The sequence below is a fragment of the Corapipo altera genome, unplaced genomic scaffold (genome assembly GCF_003945725.1).
Source record: "Corapipo altera isolate COAL_440 unplaced genomic scaffold, ASM394572v1 0, whole genome shotgun sequence".
Classification (NCBI taxonomy): Eukaryota; Metazoa; Chordata; class Aves; order Passeriformes; family Pipridae; genus Corapipo; species Corapipo altera.
In genome coordinates, this window is record NW_020884872.1 from 41,408,540 (window position 1) to 41,429,708 (window position 21,169).

The 21,169-nt window shown below is 37.8% G+C and overlaps 1 protein-coding gene across 5 annotated transcripts in view; it reads left to right on the plus strand.

The window, feature by feature from the left end:
* The window catches only part of ABCC4 (ATP binding cassette subfamily C member 4), a 146,074-nt gene that overhangs the window by 101,519 nt on the left and 23,386 nt on the right, over positions 1 to 21,169 (plus strand). For all 5 annotated transcript variants that reach the window (XM_027645455.1, XM_027645466.1, XM_027645492.1 and 2 more), the window contains 7 exons: positions 625 to 744; positions 4,429 to 4,539; positions 6,004 to 6,104; positions 8,011 to 8,202; positions 12,308 to 12,463; positions 16,515 to 16,604; positions 17,086 to 17,258. In XM_027645455.1, coding sequence (XP_027501256.1) covers positions 625 to 744; positions 4,429 to 4,539; positions 6,004 to 6,104; positions 8,011 to 8,202; positions 12,308 to 12,463; positions 16,515 to 16,604; positions 17,086 to 17,258 — 943 coding nt within the window. The remainder of the gene's footprint in view (positions 1 to 624; positions 745 to 4,428; positions 4,540 to 6,003; positions 6,105 to 8,010; positions 8,203 to 12,307; positions 12,464 to 16,514; positions 16,605 to 17,085; positions 17,259 to 21,169) is intronic.

Consider the following 21,169-nt stretch of genomic DNA (forward strand, 5'->3'; position numbering starts at 1 on the left):
AGTTTGGCGGGACTTAATGTTAGTTTGAACCCTGCTTATTATTATGCGAAATGCTACTATTTTATAGACAGTCCATCAAAGTTTTTTTTCTTTTGCTATGCAAATAACTTCCTTATTGCCTTGGTTCTCAACTAGTGAATCACATGCTTAACTCCTGTTTTGCATAATGATAAACCTTGTGTATGTTAGTTAACCTATCTGTAAATAAAGAACATGCTAAGCTGCTGGTCTTTGGGACCTTGCATGAACATACTAATGATGTTTCTGACCTTATCTGACTCTTGTGCCTGACTTAAGCTTGACTACGATATGAAATACTAAGCATTTTGAATAACAAACATGGGTACCTGATGTCATTAATAAAACTTAAGGAATTTCTTCAGTGACAGCAATTGTTAAAAATGTAAGGCATTTTTGTATAAATTAATCTGCCTGGCTGTCTGACTGATTCTAATTGAGTAAGAGGACATTAGGTAAAGATACTGCATATTTATTCTAAAAGGATGCAGTAGAGTAACTTGTATGGTTAAATATAAAGTAGTAGGATTAAAGATTAGTGTGGTACAAAAAGAATTAAATGTTGTCCTTCAGCTATTGTTAAGGTACTCTTATTTCCCTTTGTAGCTCGAAGTCCAGTGTTCTCCCACTTGTCGTCATCCCTCCAGGGTCTGTGGACTATTCGGGCTTTGAAAGCAGAGGAAAGATTTCAAAAATTATTTGATGCACACCAAGACCTCCACTCAGGTTTGTGATGAATTGACGTGAAAAATCAAATACTTTGCACTGTAGGAGGCAAATATCTTATGCCCTCAGCGACATGTGTATAATGTGCATTAAAATCAGTAGGAGCTGTGCGTTTGTCTCTTTAGGGTAAAATTTCTCTATTAGAACAAAAACGTTATTATCTGTCTAGATTTAGGGAGTTTACTTTGGGCTGTAATGTAATTTGAGATACGCACGCGTATGTCTTAACAATGTATAAGATAAACATTTGAAAGTATGCCTGCTAAGAATACTTAAAGAATAATTTTTCACGTTTTCCTGGATTCCATCTTTAAAAAGAGGGGGGGGAGAGATGAAACAAGCTATATTATGAAGCATTTAATATTTAGTAGTGCTAGGAGTGGGCAGAGATTATTATTATAAATCACCTTGGAAGAGTTTTATGGATCTCACTTATTTTTTCACTTTGAGCAGCTTTCAGGGCTTAAATCTAATATATGGTATTAACATGACCAGAAGGTGTAAAATATTAGTATTCTGCAAGCATAAGTAATGTAATTCAGGCTTGCACTGTGATTCTTTACCTTCTGTCAACTAAATGTTCTCTATTACAGTGTTTTTTAAGATGCAGCAGAGTGCAAGAGTGCAATTTTGTGTTTGGTAGGTAAGATTGTGAATTTTCTCTGTCGTAACATATATACAAATATGTTCTCTGGCTTTTTTGTAAATTATAGATGTAAAAGGTAAGACCAGTTGACCTTTTCTGTGATAAAGTAGTTTATCACAGGTTGTAGAATTGTGCACACTGACCTCCTTGTTGAGCCCAGTTACCTGTGTATCTTCCAGGGAGGCACCTCTGGCTTTGAATTTCCCATTTCTTAATATTTTTGAGTTGCCAGTTATCTGACCAGATCAATGTAACAGTAGCTGATAGTGAGGGAAGACAAAGTTGTTTTTGAGCTTTGTATTAGAAGACATCTTTAGTCAATAAACTGCACATACAAGCTTCACTATACAAAAAAGAGGACCATGACCTTTAGAGGAAATACTTTTTGTGTATTTTACGGTGAGATCTAAGGAACAAAAACACACTATTTTCCAGTCAATTTTATGCGTCTCCCTATCAAAACTGTAAATAACACCCCTCCTGGCCAGATCAGGAACCTGCTTTTGAGATCAAGTTTCAATGCTTATTATCATACTCTTTTGCATACCTACACGCTTTGTCTTGGTGTCTTTCCCACCAGAGTATTTGGGGTACACCAACTTGCTTAGTGTGTGTGAGGTTTTTGGTCCTCACGGGGAATATGAACCAGCAATGTGCCTGGGCAGCAAAGAAAGCCAGCAACATCTGGACTGTATTAACAGGAGCATAGCCAGGGAATGAGGAAAATCATCCCTCTCAGCACTTGTTAGCCCTCAGTGGAGGTGCCAGCAGGATAATGTACTAACGGAAGAGATCTCTCTCTGGAGAGAGGCTGAGGAAACTGGACTTGTTCAACTTGCCAAAGAGGCAGCTTACAGATGATTTAATAGCTGCCTTCCAGTACCTGCAAGGATGTTGACAAAAAGGCTCTTCACCATGGTACATAGTGGTGAGAGCAACAAATGGGTATAAGTTGTAACAAGAGATGTTTAACCTGAACACAAGAAAAACTTTCACCTTGAGCAGTCAGGCATAGCAACAGATTTCCCAGAGATGTTGTGCAGGCTTCATCCATGTTAGTTTTCAAGACTTAAGCTGCATAAAGCATGTAGCAGCATGGTCTGGTTTCAGAGCTGACTGTGCTTGAGCAGAGGTTGAACTAGAGATCTCCTGAAGTTCCTTTCTCACCCTGAATGCTTCTTTGATACTAAATGTGAGCAAGCAGTAGCTGATGTAAGAGGATACCTTTCATGCTAGCTCATAAAGTTGGAGTCTCCTAAAGAGTTTTAAATTCTTTATTGAATTGCAGAAGGCTCTCCCAACCAGCAAGGGTTTTGTTAGCACTTGTGGCTGGAGCCTAGGACACAGGACACTTGCTTTGAACCACTTTTATGCATGCCTATGAATTCAGTATTAAATAAATTTTAGGTAACGAACATCTAAAGGGCATGCTGAGATTTGATCAAACCCAGGTTTCCTTTCTGCCAGTGTCTATCTCTATAAGTAGGCTCATGAATCTTCAGATGCGTCTTTGTTAGTCCCCATGATTGTCATATTCCTTCCTTTATGCACGGTGACCCCACTTACATAGGGATGTTGCAAAATGACCCATCTCAAGTTTAGGGCGCCTTCCCAGACAACTGGATCAATGGAGCAAAACCTTGGAGATGAAAAATCTACAACCCAAGCGTCATCCCATTTCTTGGCCTTACAACTACACTGTTGTGCCAAAAATGACCTTTAATGTCACCAGGAAGCTACTGTGAATTGTTTCCAGGGCCACTTGGCTTCTGGGTTTCAGAGAGGGTAACTAAATTATGGTGAATTCAATTTGAGATTTGGTGCAGCACTCCCTCCTGCCTGTGTCATTCTGTGCGCCCAGGTGTATGACCATGTCAAATGTCTTGTTTAATGCAACCAGCTGCTAAATGTGTGGTCAGCCATATTGCAGTTAGGGTTGATGAAAATGGGACTAAGTTACCAGCTCTGTACCTTAGCTGGATGCCTCTTGTCATCCTCACTCTTACCCTCTGCTGCTCTCCAGAAGTTACATGGAGGTTTCTGTTGGCTGAATTAATTTGATCACTCCATAATCTGGCTATCCAAGATGATCAGGCTTAAAAGCCGGACTTGCCTACTCTTTATTTTATAAAAGGGAGATTTTTTTAATTTGAATCTTTCCCAGCACTAGGCTAAGGAACATTGAAACAGTTGAAACTGAGTTGATCTTTAACATGAAATAATGACAAGCAATACAGAAAGGGTTGGAATGGTAACCTTCTGCTGTGACTTGGTAGCAGCTGGAACAATTCATCTGACTGTAGCCTAAGCAATAAATAATGTCATACTTTGTTATGGCTACTTGACTTCTGGTTTTGGCCCTGAATGCAAACACTGTCTTCTGGATTGCAATGTCTTTTCCTCTGTCTCCTGTATCTTGTACTGTAGCATATCTATCTGGGGTGGAATTTGGCACCAAATTGTGAACACTTGGATGTGAGTGTCCAGTGGAGATGTCCACCTGTGAGCTTCCCCAAAAGTAAATATGTGCACCTAGTCATTTGAATAGCTCTGTAGCTAAACTGGCTGTACTGAGTAGCTCTTACAGGAGCTTAATCAGCTGGAGCTGCCCTCTAAAGACTTGGCTCTGACAGTTGTGATGTGATACGTTCTAGCTAAAAGCCTGTAGACTCTAGTACACCTATGGTAAATGTAGTTGTACTTAGGCACCCTAAGACTCCTGAGTCCACTAGAGTTCAGAAGAAGCTTCACTTTTAAAATAAATGGACCATGCTTGACCATGACTTGACTGTTTTTGTTCCTATTACTGTATGTTATACTAGCTGTGGTTGCCATTGTGGTTGCTATTTGTGTGAAAACAAAGTTAGACCATTTCAGGAAAGTTGATCAATATCCTGATCATCATACAGACATGCACTTGAAGTGGCAATTTTTTTTTCAATGAACTTGTAATATTATCATGAATTAATTTAGTAATAATTATACAGCTTACTGTTCTAACAATCCACTGTCTTATGTCTTTGTAAAATACACTTTAGAGGCCTGGTTTCTGTTTTTGACGACTTCAAGGTGGTTTGCTGTGCGTCTGGATGCCATCTGTGCCATTTTTGTTATAGTTGTTGCTTTTGGTTCCCTGCTTCTCGCCAACAGTAAGTACAGATGTTAGAAAAAGTTCACCTAGTAATTACCATGTATAGTATTGTCTAATTCTTTTTCACAGATTTCTGTTTCTAATTGTTTAAAGGCTGTAATTAAGTTAAATGTTTCTTTCTAGATCATGATCTCTTCCTCAGTCTAGGGCATTGGGGCTGTATCTGCTTTCCTGCAAATACATCTTCCGAACTGAGGCATGCATCTGTCATCATCCCCAAATGTGCAAACAAACCTGAAGATCTCTAGTCTTCACTTCTGAGATTCTGGCTTTCAGAGCGATAACAACAAATAAATCCTTTTCATTTTCCCCACCTTTGTCTGTCTTTTTTGGGTCTACAGGGCTTTGCTTTTCATACTGAAACACCCATGGAGCTGCCTCTTAACAACTTCTTTCCTTTCTACACGTGGTACAGTAGGTCAAAAGGCAAGCTAAAGTTCCTAGGGATGCTCTTCTCCTATCTTGGATCAGTGGAATAGGCCAGTTTCAGAAAGAAAATTGCCTTGTAATAATGCATTTTATGTTCACTGTCACTCATGAACTGTCATTAGAGCATGCATCATCCAGGATGTAATTGGGTTACATGTACTAGAATGAGATAGTAATCTAAAACATATAGGAAGAAACAATTATCTTGGACATGAAAATTAATGCTAATTTGCTGGTTTTGTTTCTTTTCTTTTTTCTTTGGATAAGTTCTGTATATGCACGTGTGTTTTAAAATTTGAATGCCGTACTGCACAACACTGCAAATTTTGAGCTAGGTTTGATGTTAGTAGAATGCAAAAAGACAAGTCAAAACAATGGTCCGGAATCTTTCCTTGCCTCTGGATAAGGAGTAGCTCTCTTGAAGTCAATAGGACTATGTTAGGATAAAGTTCAAGTAAGTCAGAGGACAATCATGCTTAATATCGGGGCAGACAGAATCCATGTATTTTGTGAGAGTAGACCCACTGAGCACAGTAAATGCTTTTATAAAAAGGGGAAGAAATATTCTGCCCTGTTATTTTTATCTGATCGCTTACAGGAGTACAAAGTTGATGTGAGCGTTCGTAACTAATTTTGAAATCATTTTATGCTAATTTTTTTGCTTAGGTTTAGGGGCTTATCTAATTCCCTTAGAAAAAAAGTGAAGAGTTAACTAGTACTCAGCCAGATAGGGATGACCGTAACAGGCTGTGTAAGTCTGGTCTTGAGACTGAACCTCAGATAAAATGCTAGGCCAAGGAGAATTGGGATTATCTTCTCAAATAGGCGGTTTCCAAAATGTACAAAAGAAATGCAGCAAGTTGCTGTTCTGCCTGGAGCTGGTCATTTTACAGATAGCGAGTACTACGTAACCAAATAAAATTCTGTCTGTGATGCTTCCATCATGTAAGGAATCTCATGAAAGTGAACTTAACTGGGATTTTGTGTAGTTACCAGTGTACCTATTTGAGTCTCTTTTTCCTCTCTTCTGCAGCTCTGAATGCGGGGCAGGTTGGTTTGGCGCTATCCTATGCAATCACCCTCATGGGAACATTCCAGTGGGGTGTTAGACAAAGTGCTGAAGTTGAAAACCTGGTAATGTTTGTTTATTCCTTTTCTCCTGGTTACTTTTCGTCCTTGTGACACGATGCTTAAGGATGAGATTCTTCTTATTTAACTTAGGGTAATAATTTATTATCAGGCAGTTGAGGCGCTACTCTACAGCCCATAAAGAAAAATAGCTTATCTTAGGGCATAATTTGTCTGACTGATTTTGAATATTTTTCAAGAGGAATTGTATCCGGGGACTGTCCTTCTCCATTCACAGTAAGGGAGGCTTTATAATCTCTCTTTACAGCGGAAAGAAGACTGTCTAGTTATAGTGTAGACAATTGCATTGCAACTTGCTAAAATTACAATAAATGAATTCCTCTCTATAAGGAAGATTTAATTTTTTTTTCATATTTGATATTTGTAATTTATTATTATTTATGATTGCAATTTAGAATTTATATTCCTCATGGCATTTTTAGAGTCCTGTGATTTTGTTGTAAAGGCTCGTATCTTCTTAATTTGTTCTAGGTAACACATATTTGAAAGTATTTGTTTATATTCACCTGAGAAGGTTGTGTGTTTTCCAAATATATAACATAAAACACCTTCTACCAATTCACAATATTTACTAGCATTTTCTAGTTTGCCTGTTTACTTTCTAAAGTTAATATGTAAGAAAAATAGGCTGTGAAAAGAACATGCTGAGCATAAACCTGGGATTTTTTGTGTTGTGTTGACAACTGAAGGTTCCTTTAAATTACAATTTGCTGTCCATAGTCTAGGAAATATGTGTAGTCCTTCTGTAGAAGTTACAAAACCATGTTTAATAACAAATAAAATTAATAATAATAACATAAGGGGATTTTTCTTTTGGCTAGCACGTTGCTTCTTCAGCACATTTTTCACACATGAATAAACTAGTAGTGACAGACTTTGATGAGAAATGGGAAGAAAGCTTTCAGTTTGTTTCATACCAGTTGGCAAGTTTTGGATGTGTGTGTGGAACTGTCTTATATACCAAGTTTCTCTCTTCGAGGCTGTGATTCAGGAATACTTTGGAGGAGAAAGGCTTGCCATTCACTAAGCTGGCTTTGATGTAGAATGGTGATGATATTATAGAGCTATGATTAGCATCAACTTCTTTGACAAGTGGACATCTATCAAAAATTCTTGTTATTAAAGGAGTCAAGAACGTTTCCTCTCTAATTCTGTTGTGAGCCGATCAAGGGAAGTGATTGTCCCACTCTACTCTGTGCTAGTGCACCCTCACCTTGAGTTCTGTGTGCAGTTTTGAGAGCCACAACATAAGAAAGATATAAAGCTGTTAGAGAGCATCCAAAGGAAACCTACAAATATGGTGAAGGGCCTTGAGGGGAAGCTGAGGTCACTTGGTCAGTTCAGCCAGAAGAGGAGACTGAGGGGAGACCTCATTGCAGTCTACAACTTCCTTGTGAGGAAAAGAGGAGGGGCAGGCACTGATCTCTGTGACAGGACCTGAGAGAATGGCATGAAGCTGTGCCAGGGGAGGTTTAGGTTGGATATTAGAAAAAAGTTCTTCAACATAAGGGTGGTTGGGCACTGGAACAGGCTCTCCAGGGAAGTGGTCATGGCACCAAGCCTGCCAGCTCAAAAAGTGTTAGGCCAATGCTCTCAGGAATTTAGATTTGTAATTAATTCCACTGATTAGAAATGAATGTTTATGTATGATTTTATGTATCATGGTAAATCTGTATCTGTAGTAGGACATGAGATGCATTCTTTCCACTTTTTCAGTTTAATAAAGAGAGCATAGAATGTCACCAAATACTCTCATCTGTGATTAAAAGAAACACGGTGGAATAATTTACATTGAATCTATGTAGTCAAAATACATTTATATGTGTGCAATATCTGCTATATATGCAATAGGATGAAGTTCATGTATATATGTGTTCTTTCCTCCCTGTAGATGATATCAGTAGAACGAGTAATGGAATACACAGAACTTGAAAAAGAAGCTCCGTGGGAGACCAACAAACGTCCTCCACCGGAATGGCCTAACCAAGGAATGATAGCATTTGAAAATGTTAACTTCACTTACAGTCTAGATGGACCTTTGGTCTTAAGACATTTGTCTGTTTTAATTAAACCCAGAGAAAAGGTATGTATATGACCGTCTTCAGATATTCACAGAAATTAAGCAAAGATGGTAAATTGACAGGAAGCTGTGTGCTAGAAATACATTATAAAATACATGGATGTTTGGAAAATAGTAAGTGTTCTTTTAAAAAATAAGTTTTAGTTATATTTAATAACAGAAGTTAGAGCCTATTTATTTCCTGTAAGTGTAGCGTAAATGAATCCAGGAGCATGGTATTTCTGTCTGTTAAAACAAAGGATTAAATGTATCTGATAATTTTCTAAAAAAATCTGGGATTCTTCAGAAAGTGACAGACATTGAAAATATCAGCTGAGCCCAAAATATTTGTTCAAATCCAAAGCAAATGGAGCTGCATTAGGAAATTTGGGATTCAGTAAAGGTAACAAAATTGGAACAAACAGACAAGGTGAGCAAAACCAATTGAAAATAAGGAATGTACCTGCCCTTACACTGAGCCCCAAATGGAAGAGAGAAGAAATACAAATCAGTTGCATAACTTTAGAATTTGGAATTTTATTTCAGTTCCTTTCGGCTACCAATCTAATTAACTATTGCCATTAATTAGATTGGTAGCCAAAAGAAACATAGAAATAAAACTCTTCCTCCTCTGCTGACTCTTCCTCCCCAATTTTGATGCTATTCCAGTAGAAAGAGTGCTGCAGGGAAGGTCTCCCCCACAGACAATATTAAATTAGAGCCCTGCAGTGTTAATTTGTGCTTTGCTACATTTCAAATGCACATGTACTTTTTGATTAGGATGTCTTCCCTAGGAGACTGGTTCAACTCTGGCCTCATTTCCCTAGCCTCATTTGTGACATGCATTTCCATTCATGCCAACCCTGTTTCTTTCCTCAAGTGGACCTGTTAATAACATGCATGTTACAAAAATTCAGCCCAGCCTTGCTGCATGGAGTTGATCTCCTGAAATAATATAGGAGTTAAAAATGGTATCTGAGAAGAGCCATATGGGTCGTCTCCTTAGCTGTTATATGTTATTCCAATGTAATAGCAGACAAAAAGTTTTACTTTTCTTAGAGAGAGACAGAAATAAAATAAAAAATGGAAGCAAGGGATATTAGCAATGTATGACTCAGTCCTTGGTGGAGTCAGGAGAGGGAGGGATGACAGGGGGTATTTATTTTTGCTGAGCAGTTATGCTGTGGTTTTGTCATCCTGAGGTGAATTTGCCCAGCTTGAAACTATAGCCAAGACCTTTGTGTTGTTTTCTGTGATGTTTTGCACAATACTGCAGTAGACTACCACTGTATAAATCTCGCAAGCATCTGTCCTTATATTGGTTTTAATTATGGAGAAGCATCTTCTTCACAACCAGTTTTACAGATCTGCTAGAAATTCTGCCCATGCTGCTGTCAGTGAGAGCTCTTATGCCTATTCGGGCCCCCAGCTTATAGAGAATTCTGGTAGGTGCAATGCTACTGGCAGGATGAATGAATTTTAGCTTCTGCTGTGCTTGTAGTTTTTCTTGTTGGCATCCCAGTGCCCAGCTTGGGAAGCTGTAGGTACAGCAGGAATGAAGGAGGTGATTGCTAGCAGATCACTCATGGGTTAAGGTCACTTTTGATCTGCTTGTGTCAGCATTCAGCATTTCCCTACAGTGAAAGCAGGCTAGGAAGGACTCTCTGTTTTAACCATTGTTTGCTAATGTAGTGTAGTCTGACAGAGAAAGACCAGTGAGAAGCAAAGAGCTGTGCCATCAGCTGGCAGTGATTAACCTCTTTTGCTACTATAGCTGCAGCTGGAGAAGGTCAGCATGTGTAACATTGGGTTTTAAACACTACTATCTTTGTTTAAGGGTGCTTATTCGCTAATATACTGTTAAATGTACCTTTTCCTGACAGATCCTAATTCTGTGGGCTACATGAAAAAGTTAGGAGGGTGAGGGTCTAAATTTACAGCATGGCAGCTGTTCACGTAAATACTCTCACAGCATAGCACGAAAGGGAGGTTGCCTGAGGGGCAATAAAGACATGGGCATTTTCAATGGAGTAGCTGACGTACTGTAAATCTCACTTTTTTTTTTTTTGCAGCTCTAGTTTGAAGTATGGGTGACACTTGAGTAATAATGAGCCCAGCATAACAGGTGTACTCCTGTGCATGCACATGGCTTATATCAGGCAACAAAACCCTGGCCATGTGATTCCTGCTAAGTGGGTGGGACTTCCATTTGCAGACTGTCGCTGCGTTTGCACTGGCTGTGAACATGGGCCTCTGAAGAATAAAATGTTTTAAAAAAAAATAAATGTGTATACCAAGAGCTGTTTCAAATTCATGTCAATTTTCAGCAGCCTGTACTCAGTTGGACCAAAGATACAAATACATTCTTCTAAACGCTGAAGAGCATAGCCCTTTCATTTGATGCCAAACTGAAAGTGGGATTTTGACAATATGCAGAGCAGCTGCATTTTTATTTTAAGTATCAATGTATTTTTATGGTTTTTTTCTTTATATCCTTAATACAATACTTTATATCACTGACATTTGCAAAGAAACAATTGAACTTTTGTTTTCACAACTCTGTCTGTGTTCTTCATTCAGCAGTTTCTTTCTGAGCTGCAGTTTATCTGTTCAGAACTATTTTTGTATTGTTTCACTGATATAATTTAGAATACTAGACATTTTATCATTTATTGTAACAGATTTGCTTAAATCAGTCTGTTTCTTTAATAATAAGCACTGTAGAAATGTTAATTAGTTTATATACAATAGTAAAATAACGAATAGCTGGCTGAAATTGTTGACTCAGAAGATAGAAGTAGAAAATGCGTTTTAGATTATACGGCATAAGTTGCTCCTAGAAGTATACTTTTTTAGTGTCTTGTGTATTTTTATCAAATGTAGGCACTGCTGTTTTGTCTGAACTTAAGTGTCTCTGACTGTTCAAAAGTTTCTCCTTGCTCTTTGATGCAGTTTCCTGTGCTTAATTTCATTTCAGCAGTCATTGCTGCATACATCTGAGTCTCAGGCAATGGGTAATTGCCCTCTGGTGTCTGTATGTATACTCATGAAGGTTTTCGTGTTTCTTCCTCCTTTTTGCACCCCAATCACTTTGCCAGGCCATATTATACATGTTTAATCATCATAAATCCTTCTTCATCAAATCAGTATCTCCAACTCTTATTAACTTTAAGTTGCTTTGCTCTGAACTCTTTCCAGTGTGTTGATTTCTTTCTGGAAATACAGCAATTATAACAGAATGCAGGAAATACCAAATTCTACCAGATCAGATCTGTGTAGAGGGTTAAACCCATTATCTTCCCTGATACAATTGATTACTGTACGTTGTTTGCTCTAAGAATCCTTTACTGAAGACAACGTTAAAAAAAAAAGAAATATTTGCAGGTCTTAGCCCCTTATCATTAAAGTTATCAATCCCATATTTTGCATTGTTTCTTTTTTCTGAAAGCTTTGATTTTTTTCAGATTACATATGTCTTCCAGTTTTTCTTTGGGAACAAATAGAAGCCTGTATCTCTGTGATGTTATTATTCACTATTTCTCTTGTTTGGAAAGGAATTTCAACTTGCTCACATGGCCTTGCCTTGTAGTTTCAACATATGTTGAAGATTTAAGAAGTATGAATATGGTTTATAATCCTGCTACTTTAAAGTACTTCACCTTAACCACGCTAACCAAGATCAGTCTCAATTATTTAAATTGGGAATACATTTTTCCCAGAGTGCTTTATGGGAGTCCTTTTTTGGGTTGAGAAGTAGATGCATGCCTGAAATGATTTGCCTAACATCACCTAGCAAATCAGGTTTAGTATAAAAATCAGCAGCCTTGAACACATTACTATGCATTGAGCCACTTTATCTTGTTTACACAACAAGACACCACACATTAAGGGAAAATCTTTCACCTTTGAATATGATCCAAGAGATTGTTGTGTATCCACATGTCACCTGAATCCAAACTGATTTAGGGGAGAGAGGGTTTTTCCTCTTGAAAGAATGTTAATTATGAAAAAGTTTTATTTGGTGCTTGTTCTACTCTAAATCCTGTGATGTTGTTAAAATGTTGCTTGACGTATTAATTTATCCTGAAAAGCTCACAGTTTAATTCTACAGACTTGGCTTGCTCTGTAGGTTGGAATAGTGGGAAGAACTGGAGCTGGGAAAAGCTCTCTGATAGCAGCCCTCTTTCGCTTGGCAGAACCTGAAGGAAGGATTTGGATTGATAAGTACTTGACATCAGAGCTAGGACTCCATGACTTGCGGAAGAAAATTTCAATTATACCTCAGGTAAGAGAGTAACTTGGTCTGCCGTAAACATTTTCGGTATAATACCGTAGTATTTAAAGTGCTTTGCTGGGATATGTTCCCCCTGCATCCCTGTATACAGCAGACATAAAAACTGTAGCGAGGCATTATTCTTACTTGAGTCAGGTCTTGATTATTTTAAGATAAATAGAATCAATTTTGGGGACTGGAGCATTTTCCTTCTAGTTTTGTACCGTCTGTTCATCTGAAATACCTCTGTGTAGGTGTTTGCAGTATGCTGTCCTCCTATAGTCTGGGAAAGGCAGAGAAATCTGACAAGTCTATACCAATCTTCAGCAGTCCTCTGAAGTCACTTGAACCTTTCACAGCAATTCCTGCCTGATGCGTTGCCTGAAGCTTCCTTAATAGGGAACTCTGAAGGACCACTTTCATCTCTGTAGTCAAACCGGTACAAACTGACTGATGCTATATCTAGAAAGAGCAAATGTGCCACCTAGAAGTGAGCTATCAGCTTTTGCATTACTGGGAGAAAGTTGGACAGGAGAAGACTGGGGGAACAGACAAAAGAGTGGGTCGTTATGACCCATAAACAGAAACTTGAATTTTAGAAGCTGAACACAGGAAAGGCTGCAGTACAGGAGTAAAAACCAACTAAGACCATGTTGGGAATAGCCTCATCTCTCATGCTGGTGTAGAAGAAAGGATCTTCAAAGAAGTCCAGAAGGTCACAGGTCTTCTCTTTATGGTCTTACATTCAAATAAGTCTTTGAATCAGAGAGAGGTTATGTATAACCTTAAAACATCAGAAGGCAAAGTCTGTGCAGGTTACTGTTTCGTGAGGGCTCTGGTCTCTTCTGTGATCCTTTGCTGTCCACTGGAGAGGGAGGAAGAGGGAAAAACTCACATGCTGCAAATGTGAAGTCGTTTTTGGAAAATAATTAATTTGGTCTGTACTGTCAGGTAGACTGAACAGTAGGCTGGAAACCAGAGGAATTTTTTTGCCATGTTCAGCCATTATTTCTCAGATCTTTGTGTCTTATTATGGAAGCTGTATTTAAGAGTCCTTACACCAACTTTATGTCTGAAGCTGTGCTAGCTCGTTTTCAGAATGGCATTTAGAGTGTTATTTTCTTTAAATTGAGAATCTAATACAAATTAAAATGAACAGTGGTTCTACGCCTCTCTTGATTACCTTCCTTTTGCTGCCCCACCCCCCAAGAATAAGGGTCAAAGAAAAGAAACAGATGTGCTATTTTAAAATTAAATAAATTAAAAAATAGGTGCTTGCGCAGTAATTACGTTGTTGCCTAATGTTGCAGGATGTCTTTCGTTTCTGCATGCTGAAGGCTTATTTATTGCACAGTGGAAGTGCTCACTGGAACTAGTCATCTTTTGTATGTAAAGAGCAGTTTACATAGATTTAAGTTCTTTTGTTTGTTTTTTTGTGTGAAGTGTTCCTTTCTTCTGAAAGCAGATGATCATCAGTTTATTCAAGGTCTACAGCTTTTTGAAAGCCTTGCCCTTAGGTATTGTGGGTGATTTTTATGTTTTGAAGAAGTCAACTAAATTTGAACAAAATAGTGTACTGAGAGAGGAAAACTGCAGGTCAAATACAGTTTCTACTTGTTGAGTGATATAGATGCTCAAAGTTCACTGCGTTTGATTATGCATGAGGGGTTTTTTCATGCACAGGTCTATTGGCATAGTTCTAAAACTGTTTTAATCCAGTGGAATTCTGTAATTTTTATCAAGGTTTATATCATAGTCCCAAAAGGTTTTAGGTGTCCTAAGGCTAGCAAGTGGGATTTGTTTTCAACGTAAGGGCAGACTTGTTTCTACTAAAAATGTGCAAAATTATGAAGTGGTGGTAGTAAGAAGAGGAGAAGGGTTTGGAATAAGGTTTCTACTATAGTAAACTGAGTGATAGGCATTGTCTTGTGTTAATAGTAGTGCCAATAATAAAAATAGCAGTGTAACATCAGGTAGTTGTTTTCCTGCAGATATTTTCATAATTATGTGGGAAGCTAAGAAACCAGAGGGAGAGATGCTTATTAGAATTGCAACATAAAACATGCTAAACAGAACCATTCCTAGAGAGTGATGAGGCAAGACTGAAGTTTTCTTGTGTGTAAGTTTAAATACCTACCTGGAGAAATAAAAATGTGCTTAGGCTTCTAATTGCTTGCTTGGATGGAGCTGTGTAAAGGTTGTGTTTGTAAATCTTTTCTATGCAAATGTTGTCTGCCTCTCTGACTGCAAGCATTTTTACAACAATTATTTACAGGTTTGTCTTATTACTTTCTTCTCATAAACCAGGCTGTTTTAAATAATAATCTGTGTCAGAAGTGATAATTAAAAAATATCCTTATCTTCTGTTGCAGTGCATGTCTGTTGTTAGGACTTTTATAGTAGTTATGAACACTTTATAGATTCAGCTCTCATTTTGCCAACCTATAAAAATGGATTGAAAAGGAAAATAAGTGTAACAATACCTTCAAAACACACCAAATGGTGTACTAAAATGTGTATTATTAAACAAATTATTTTCTAGATGTTTTTGAAGAAAACTTTTTTTAACCTGGAAATATTTTGTTTTAATTCCTTTTGTTCATTCAACAGGTTTTTAGTGATATGTTGCTGTTGCAGCAGATACTTTCAAATAATTGGCATGTTACATCAAGAAGTGTATATATTCTTTTACATTGCTTGTGGCATGTTCTGTCTTTGTTAATTCTTTTATAGCACTCAAACGATTTAGAAATGAAGAGACAATAAAAGGGTTAAGGTCTGAATTCTGTTCTGATTTGCTGCAGGCCTTTGGAGCGGGCATCCCTAGGGTTAGATGGGGCGTAAGTCACGACAGAGGTTAATCTCAGAGTAAGCTGAAACTATCCAGTGTAAATTAGACTTTATTTCTTAGTGGAGGAAAAAAAAAAGAAAACATTTTGCCTAAAATGTTTAAAGTTTAAAGAAGGCTGACAACATGATGAATGCTCTCCATTTTTGATTAGCACTGTTACGGTTTTTGACTTGTCTTTATGTGTGGTATTAAGATGAGTTTAGCCCTAAAGTCGTGTCACTGCATGACTCAGGTCTGGCAACTCATATTGCTTAAGGAGTTCTGAACCAAAAGTTATCTTCTCACTTCTTAAATACTCCATTTTTCAGTGTAAATTAATTTGTGACAGTTTGATTAATTATCTGTTATTGATTTGATCGGGAACTGAAGTAGAACAAAACTTGCTTCGACTACATGTAAACCCATATTGGTACCTGAGTGGGAGAAGGTACTGATTTGACTCGCTGGTGTATTTTGAGTGAGAGCTTTGCCCAGCAGTGCTCCAGTTCTAAGTAAGTTTGTTTTGATGCTGTGGCAATATAGATTAACTTCAGTAGCTATAGATTTTAAATGGTGAAAGCTGTTCCTCATAGCCCTAATGGTAAAATGGAAGGGCTTTTATGGCATGAAATTAAAAAAAACAAAAACAAAAAACCACACAAAAAACCCACCCCCAAAAAAACAAGCAAAAAACCAACCAAACAAAAAAACTCCACAAAAAAACCAAAACAGCCAAATAGAGAAGGAAAACCAGAAAGTCATTGTGAGCTCTTTAATTCATCTTTGGTTTACGTACTTCAAAAACAGGTTTTCAAAACTGCCCAAATGTAATTTAGGAGTGTGAGCTCATTGACAGTGCTAGCTGTTGGTTTTCGTTAACAATACCAGAAGAATAGCAGTGATTTCATGTAAGTATATATATAGCTTGTGGCATCAGGACAGTGGCATGTAAATGCCCATTTAAGTACTGACATAACTGTGTACAGCCATTTGCAAACAGACCTGTCCTGTTTGGTAAATTATCTGCATACAGAGTAGTTGAGCATTTACCTCCCCCCCATATCCCTCTTAAGCACGCTATTGTAAAATACATTTTTGCATTTCAAAAATGATAGCTGCTCGTTACGTATTCTGTGCTATTGTTGATATAGGTTAGCTCTGATTATCATTAAATTACCTATTGCATCATAAACCCTGTATTTATAATGGAATGCTCATTTTCCTGGGTTTTAGGAGCCTGTTTTATTCACTGGAACTATGAGGAAAAACTTAGATCCTTTCAATGAATACACTGATGAAGAGCTGTGGAATGCCTTGGAAGAGGTAACTTAATAAATCTAATTATGTACATCTGATATTTACAAACCAAATAACAACAACATTACAGTGCTTGCGTGTGTTAGGTTTTAGATGTTTTCATCAAGTTTGATAAGGGTATAGCTGTTGATGGAAAAAGGTACACTGTTGTATGTGCATTTGTATGTGTGTGTGTTTGTGCGTGTGTGTGTAGACAGGTATATTGTTATATAAGTCTTTTATGAAAAAATTATCCCTTGGGATGATGCTTTGGTTATATTTTGATTCATATCTTAGTTTTAATGAACATTAATAGATTCTTAACAATGTGCTTTAATGTTTTTAGAATTCTAATAACTGACACACTGTGTAATCCAACTTGGCACTTGCTCATTTTGTGTCAGAATATAAAAGGCAAACCTTGCATACTTACTGTTGTGTCATCAGATTCACAACAGGTGATTTAAAAGGGAGTTACTCATCCTACAATATGTTGACATGTCAACAGGTGCAACTGAAGGAGGTTGTGGAAGATCTACCTAATAAAATGGAGACGCAGCTGGCAGAATCTGGGTCTAATTTTAGTGTTGGTCAGAGACAGCTGGTGTGTCTTGCCAGAGCAGTTCTAAAAAAAAATCGTATTCTTATCATCGATGAAGCAACAGCAAATGTGGACCCAAGGTAAAACCAAAATCTGTCATGTTAAAGTGAGCTGGATTTTCTTCTAATATGTTCACCTGTATTTGTATTACATGTAGTTTGTATTGCTGGTTTTAGGTTTTTAATGATACCATCATATTTGTCTATTCAAAGTATGGCCATTGAGCTTTGGCTATGGAGCAGATGCTATAAACTAAGTGCTGAAAATATCCCTAATTTCAGTGCCTTCTCTAGAATAGGGAAATTAATATTCAAAGTTCATTTGTCCTGCAGCCATAGATTAGAAGACAAGAATGTTCTTGGAAATGCATCTCTGTAACTTCAGAATAGCCATGAAACAAGTTTCTGGAAGAAATGTCTGTTGGAAGTAAATAACTAAAAAATAATTAATTAATCTCAAACTCCCCAAACCCCCTAAAACTAGAAGGGTGAAACATGGCTAAGCAAAACTGGATGGATACTTCTGGTTATGAGATGCTATCCTTTCAGATGGCTCAGATATTGGTGTATTAAGTTAGAGATAATATAGGGGCAGGGGTAGAAGATAAGCTGTCTTAAACACCATAGGATTTGCAAAACAGATTTGGAGATGTTTAAATCTATAGGAGGGACTAATTTGTCATTCAGTATTTTGTTTTGTATAACTCAGGCCAGCAGAATTTTCCTGAATTCATTCCTGTTTGAACTAGAGTGTACTTCTAGAAGAACATCCAACCTCAATAGAAAAAAATTCAATGACAACCCTTGTTAAATTGTTCCAATAGCTAAGTACCCCCACTGTTAATTTTTGAAACATTTGAAACGCTGATGGAAATATTTTGGAAACAATACTGCAAACGTACTGCATCAATTAGTCTGAGCTGAATATATAGTTCCAACAAATTATGGCTTGAGGGAGAACTCAAAGTCCAAGGAGGACAATAACACAGCAAGTCCCTCAAACAGATGCATTAAGGATTTTGTATGTCATCTGGGCGTGACTCATTTTTATAACATCTTCTTGGGAGAGAAGCGGTGCCACTAGGGTAGCTTTGCAGTTCAGCTAACAGTGTATTTCTAAAACCTTCCCAGAGGTTCTCTTTTTTTTCTTTTCCTTTTATTTTTTTTTTTTTTTACTATTAGTTTATTTTTGGCTAAGCTCTGATAGATTAACTCTGATTAATCATAGTTGTGGAAATTTAATACCATCTTACTCATCCTCCCTATTTAGGCATCTCACATGCGTGTTCTCAACTTGCACTATACATTTAATTGATCTTGATTAATGTGTACTGCAATATATATTATAATAAGGTAAATGTTTGTTTGTATCAACTCTAAGCATAACAATACAAATAATAACTTGGAACTTCTTCTTTGAATTCAGTTTGCATTACAATCATTATTACCTTTTCCTTAATGTGTTGGTATAATTAGAGCAAAGTATTTTTTAGCTGTGCAATCTGATAGGACCATCATCAGGAAATGCTGATGTGGGTTGCTTAACTGAGCAGTTAAGGGAGGCATTTTTGGCATGTAAGGAAAACCTCCTCCTCTTCTGATGCACAACCCCCATACCTGGCACCCTTGTCTCTAGCCTGGCGGCAAGCAGACATCATATCAGGCACCTGAGATAGGAAACCATGGGGAGCTGCTGCTGGCTCTGGAGATATTGTTTCTTTTTTTGTTTGTTTTTCTGGCTCTTGATCTCTTTGCCTCAGCTACTGCTGCCACCATGTCCCTTCTGCAGCTCCACCTGGAAGCAAGTGTGAGAAGGCAGGGTTTAGGGGTGGGAAGAGGAGAAGGAAGATGATGTGAGGCAGTGGATGGGACAGCAGGGTGAGAGAGAGGTGGGTGCTTTACCCCCCAGGGCTGAGAGTACTCCTCACCGTGTTTCTCCAGCTCAGCTAGGCCATTCTTATCTGCTACTGGGAGTGAAGGGAAGGAATTTGGAGTTCATCCTACTCCCTCCTTCTTACATGTTCCAGATCCCATATATACCCGTATTATCCACCTTGCTCCTCATAGCTACCACCTGCTCGGCATACTGCAGGGGTGTCAGCACTTTTGTGAGGGGGAGGAGGAGCTTACCATAGAGAAGGTTGCCCTAAGTCAGACTACTTGAATGTTTTATGTGATGACTGACAGACATATAATTTGATTTTGTCTTCTTGGTCCATTCTCACTCTGAAGAATAGGGTCATTTTAAAGCAGTTGAAGTGTTCTGGAAAGTTGCATGAGATCTGGAGTTAAAATGCTGAAAATCTTTCTGTAGTCGCTTTGGTGATACACTAAAACAAGATCTTTAGTAACTGAGACTTCTTTAAAATACTGACTTTGTTTAACTTACTGAGCTTTCTGCTCACTGACTGCAGTATTATGCATTAACTTGTATTTTTGCTGCTTACAGAGGACAAAACTCTTTGGGACCAGACCACTGCCACGTTTTTACATTGGTTGTTCATTGAGTCTGGTAGAAACAGACATTGCACATAGTTCAGTTCATTAGCCAACTTAACCTTGTAAGGTTTAACCTTTTATTACATCTAACTGCTATCTGTAACTCTTTCTCTTTTGGAGAAATTATCTGAAGTCACTCAGGAGTTGTGTAGTGTGAGATACGTTTCCAGGACAATCCACGGGAGACTATTAGGCAGAAGATAATGACTTATCCAGTGTTCTTTCAGCAGCTTGGTTGCTTCTCATTTAGATCATATTTATTCTTGCTCTTTAGATAGTTTTCTTTTTACACAGTCAACTAATTCAGGTTACACCAGATCTTGGGTTGCTGTGAAACTTGGTGTTAGATCCTCAACCTGTGGTGCCTGTGGGAAGCTATACCACCATTTTGTGCTTTCTTATGGTACTGTTCCTTGCAATAGGGAGTATCGTGGTTCCCATTTTTATATAATCAGATTAGGGTTGAGCTTTTGTCATCCAGCAGCCCTGGTTTTGGTATTCGGGTTGCATCTCTGGTTTTTAATGTGTTTGAAAGATGATGGGATTTGATCTACTTAGATGGGTGATGAAATCACTTGACATTTGCCTGGCCACTTGCTCAGTGTGGGCAGGCACCACAAAGAGTCCATTTATGCCCTGAAAAAGAAACAGAAATTATACTTCCTTTGGTACTTTTCTAGCTTTCGTTGGTATATGATATAGTCTCCACTCTGTCAGCACATAATTCTGTATACAGATGCTTTTCTTGGTCTTCTAGATTTTCGTGCCTTTCCCGTCTTCTTGCTGAGATTCTCTTGGAGCTTACTAATGGTGCTTCTGCCTGCTGTCCCAAAAACTATGCTCCAAGATCTACCATGAGCCTTAGAGAGGATCTAGCCAAGTGCCAGTCAGCAGACACATCTGCATGAGATTTTATATGGTGATATTTGAAGATGGAGCTATTAAGTCTGTTTCTGTTTACTTTGTAGTCTCATTTTAGAACATTTGTCACACCCACAATATGGCCAGCAGTTTCTTATTAGTGATAAGCTTATATTCAAGAAATATCTGTTTAAGGTAATAGTTTGATAGTATCTGTCTAAGAAAGAGAAATGGTTTTTTGTTGTAAATGTAGGAAGAGGTAGCACTTTAAAGAATACATGTAATACAAGGAGATATAATAAATTAATGCAGAGGACAGGGATGTTCAAGGCATTCTCAGAAAATAGTAGGAATAACCTGAGTTACAAATAATCTTGAGCCCTTTACAAAGTTGTTTTCAGAGTTCTGAGCAAGCTGTGATTCTCTGTGCTGTGTAGTAGCTCTGCAGGAAACTTCACCTTGAGCTTGACTATAAGGAAAGAAAAAGGCCTCTTTTGCACAATTCTAACGAATATTAAACCTTTTGTTTCTATTTTGCTATGTTAACTGTTGCAGAGAAAACATCCTGCTGTCTTTATAAGGTTCTTCCATAGTGAGTGTTTCCATGTATGCCCCTGTTTTTTTTTCTTCTT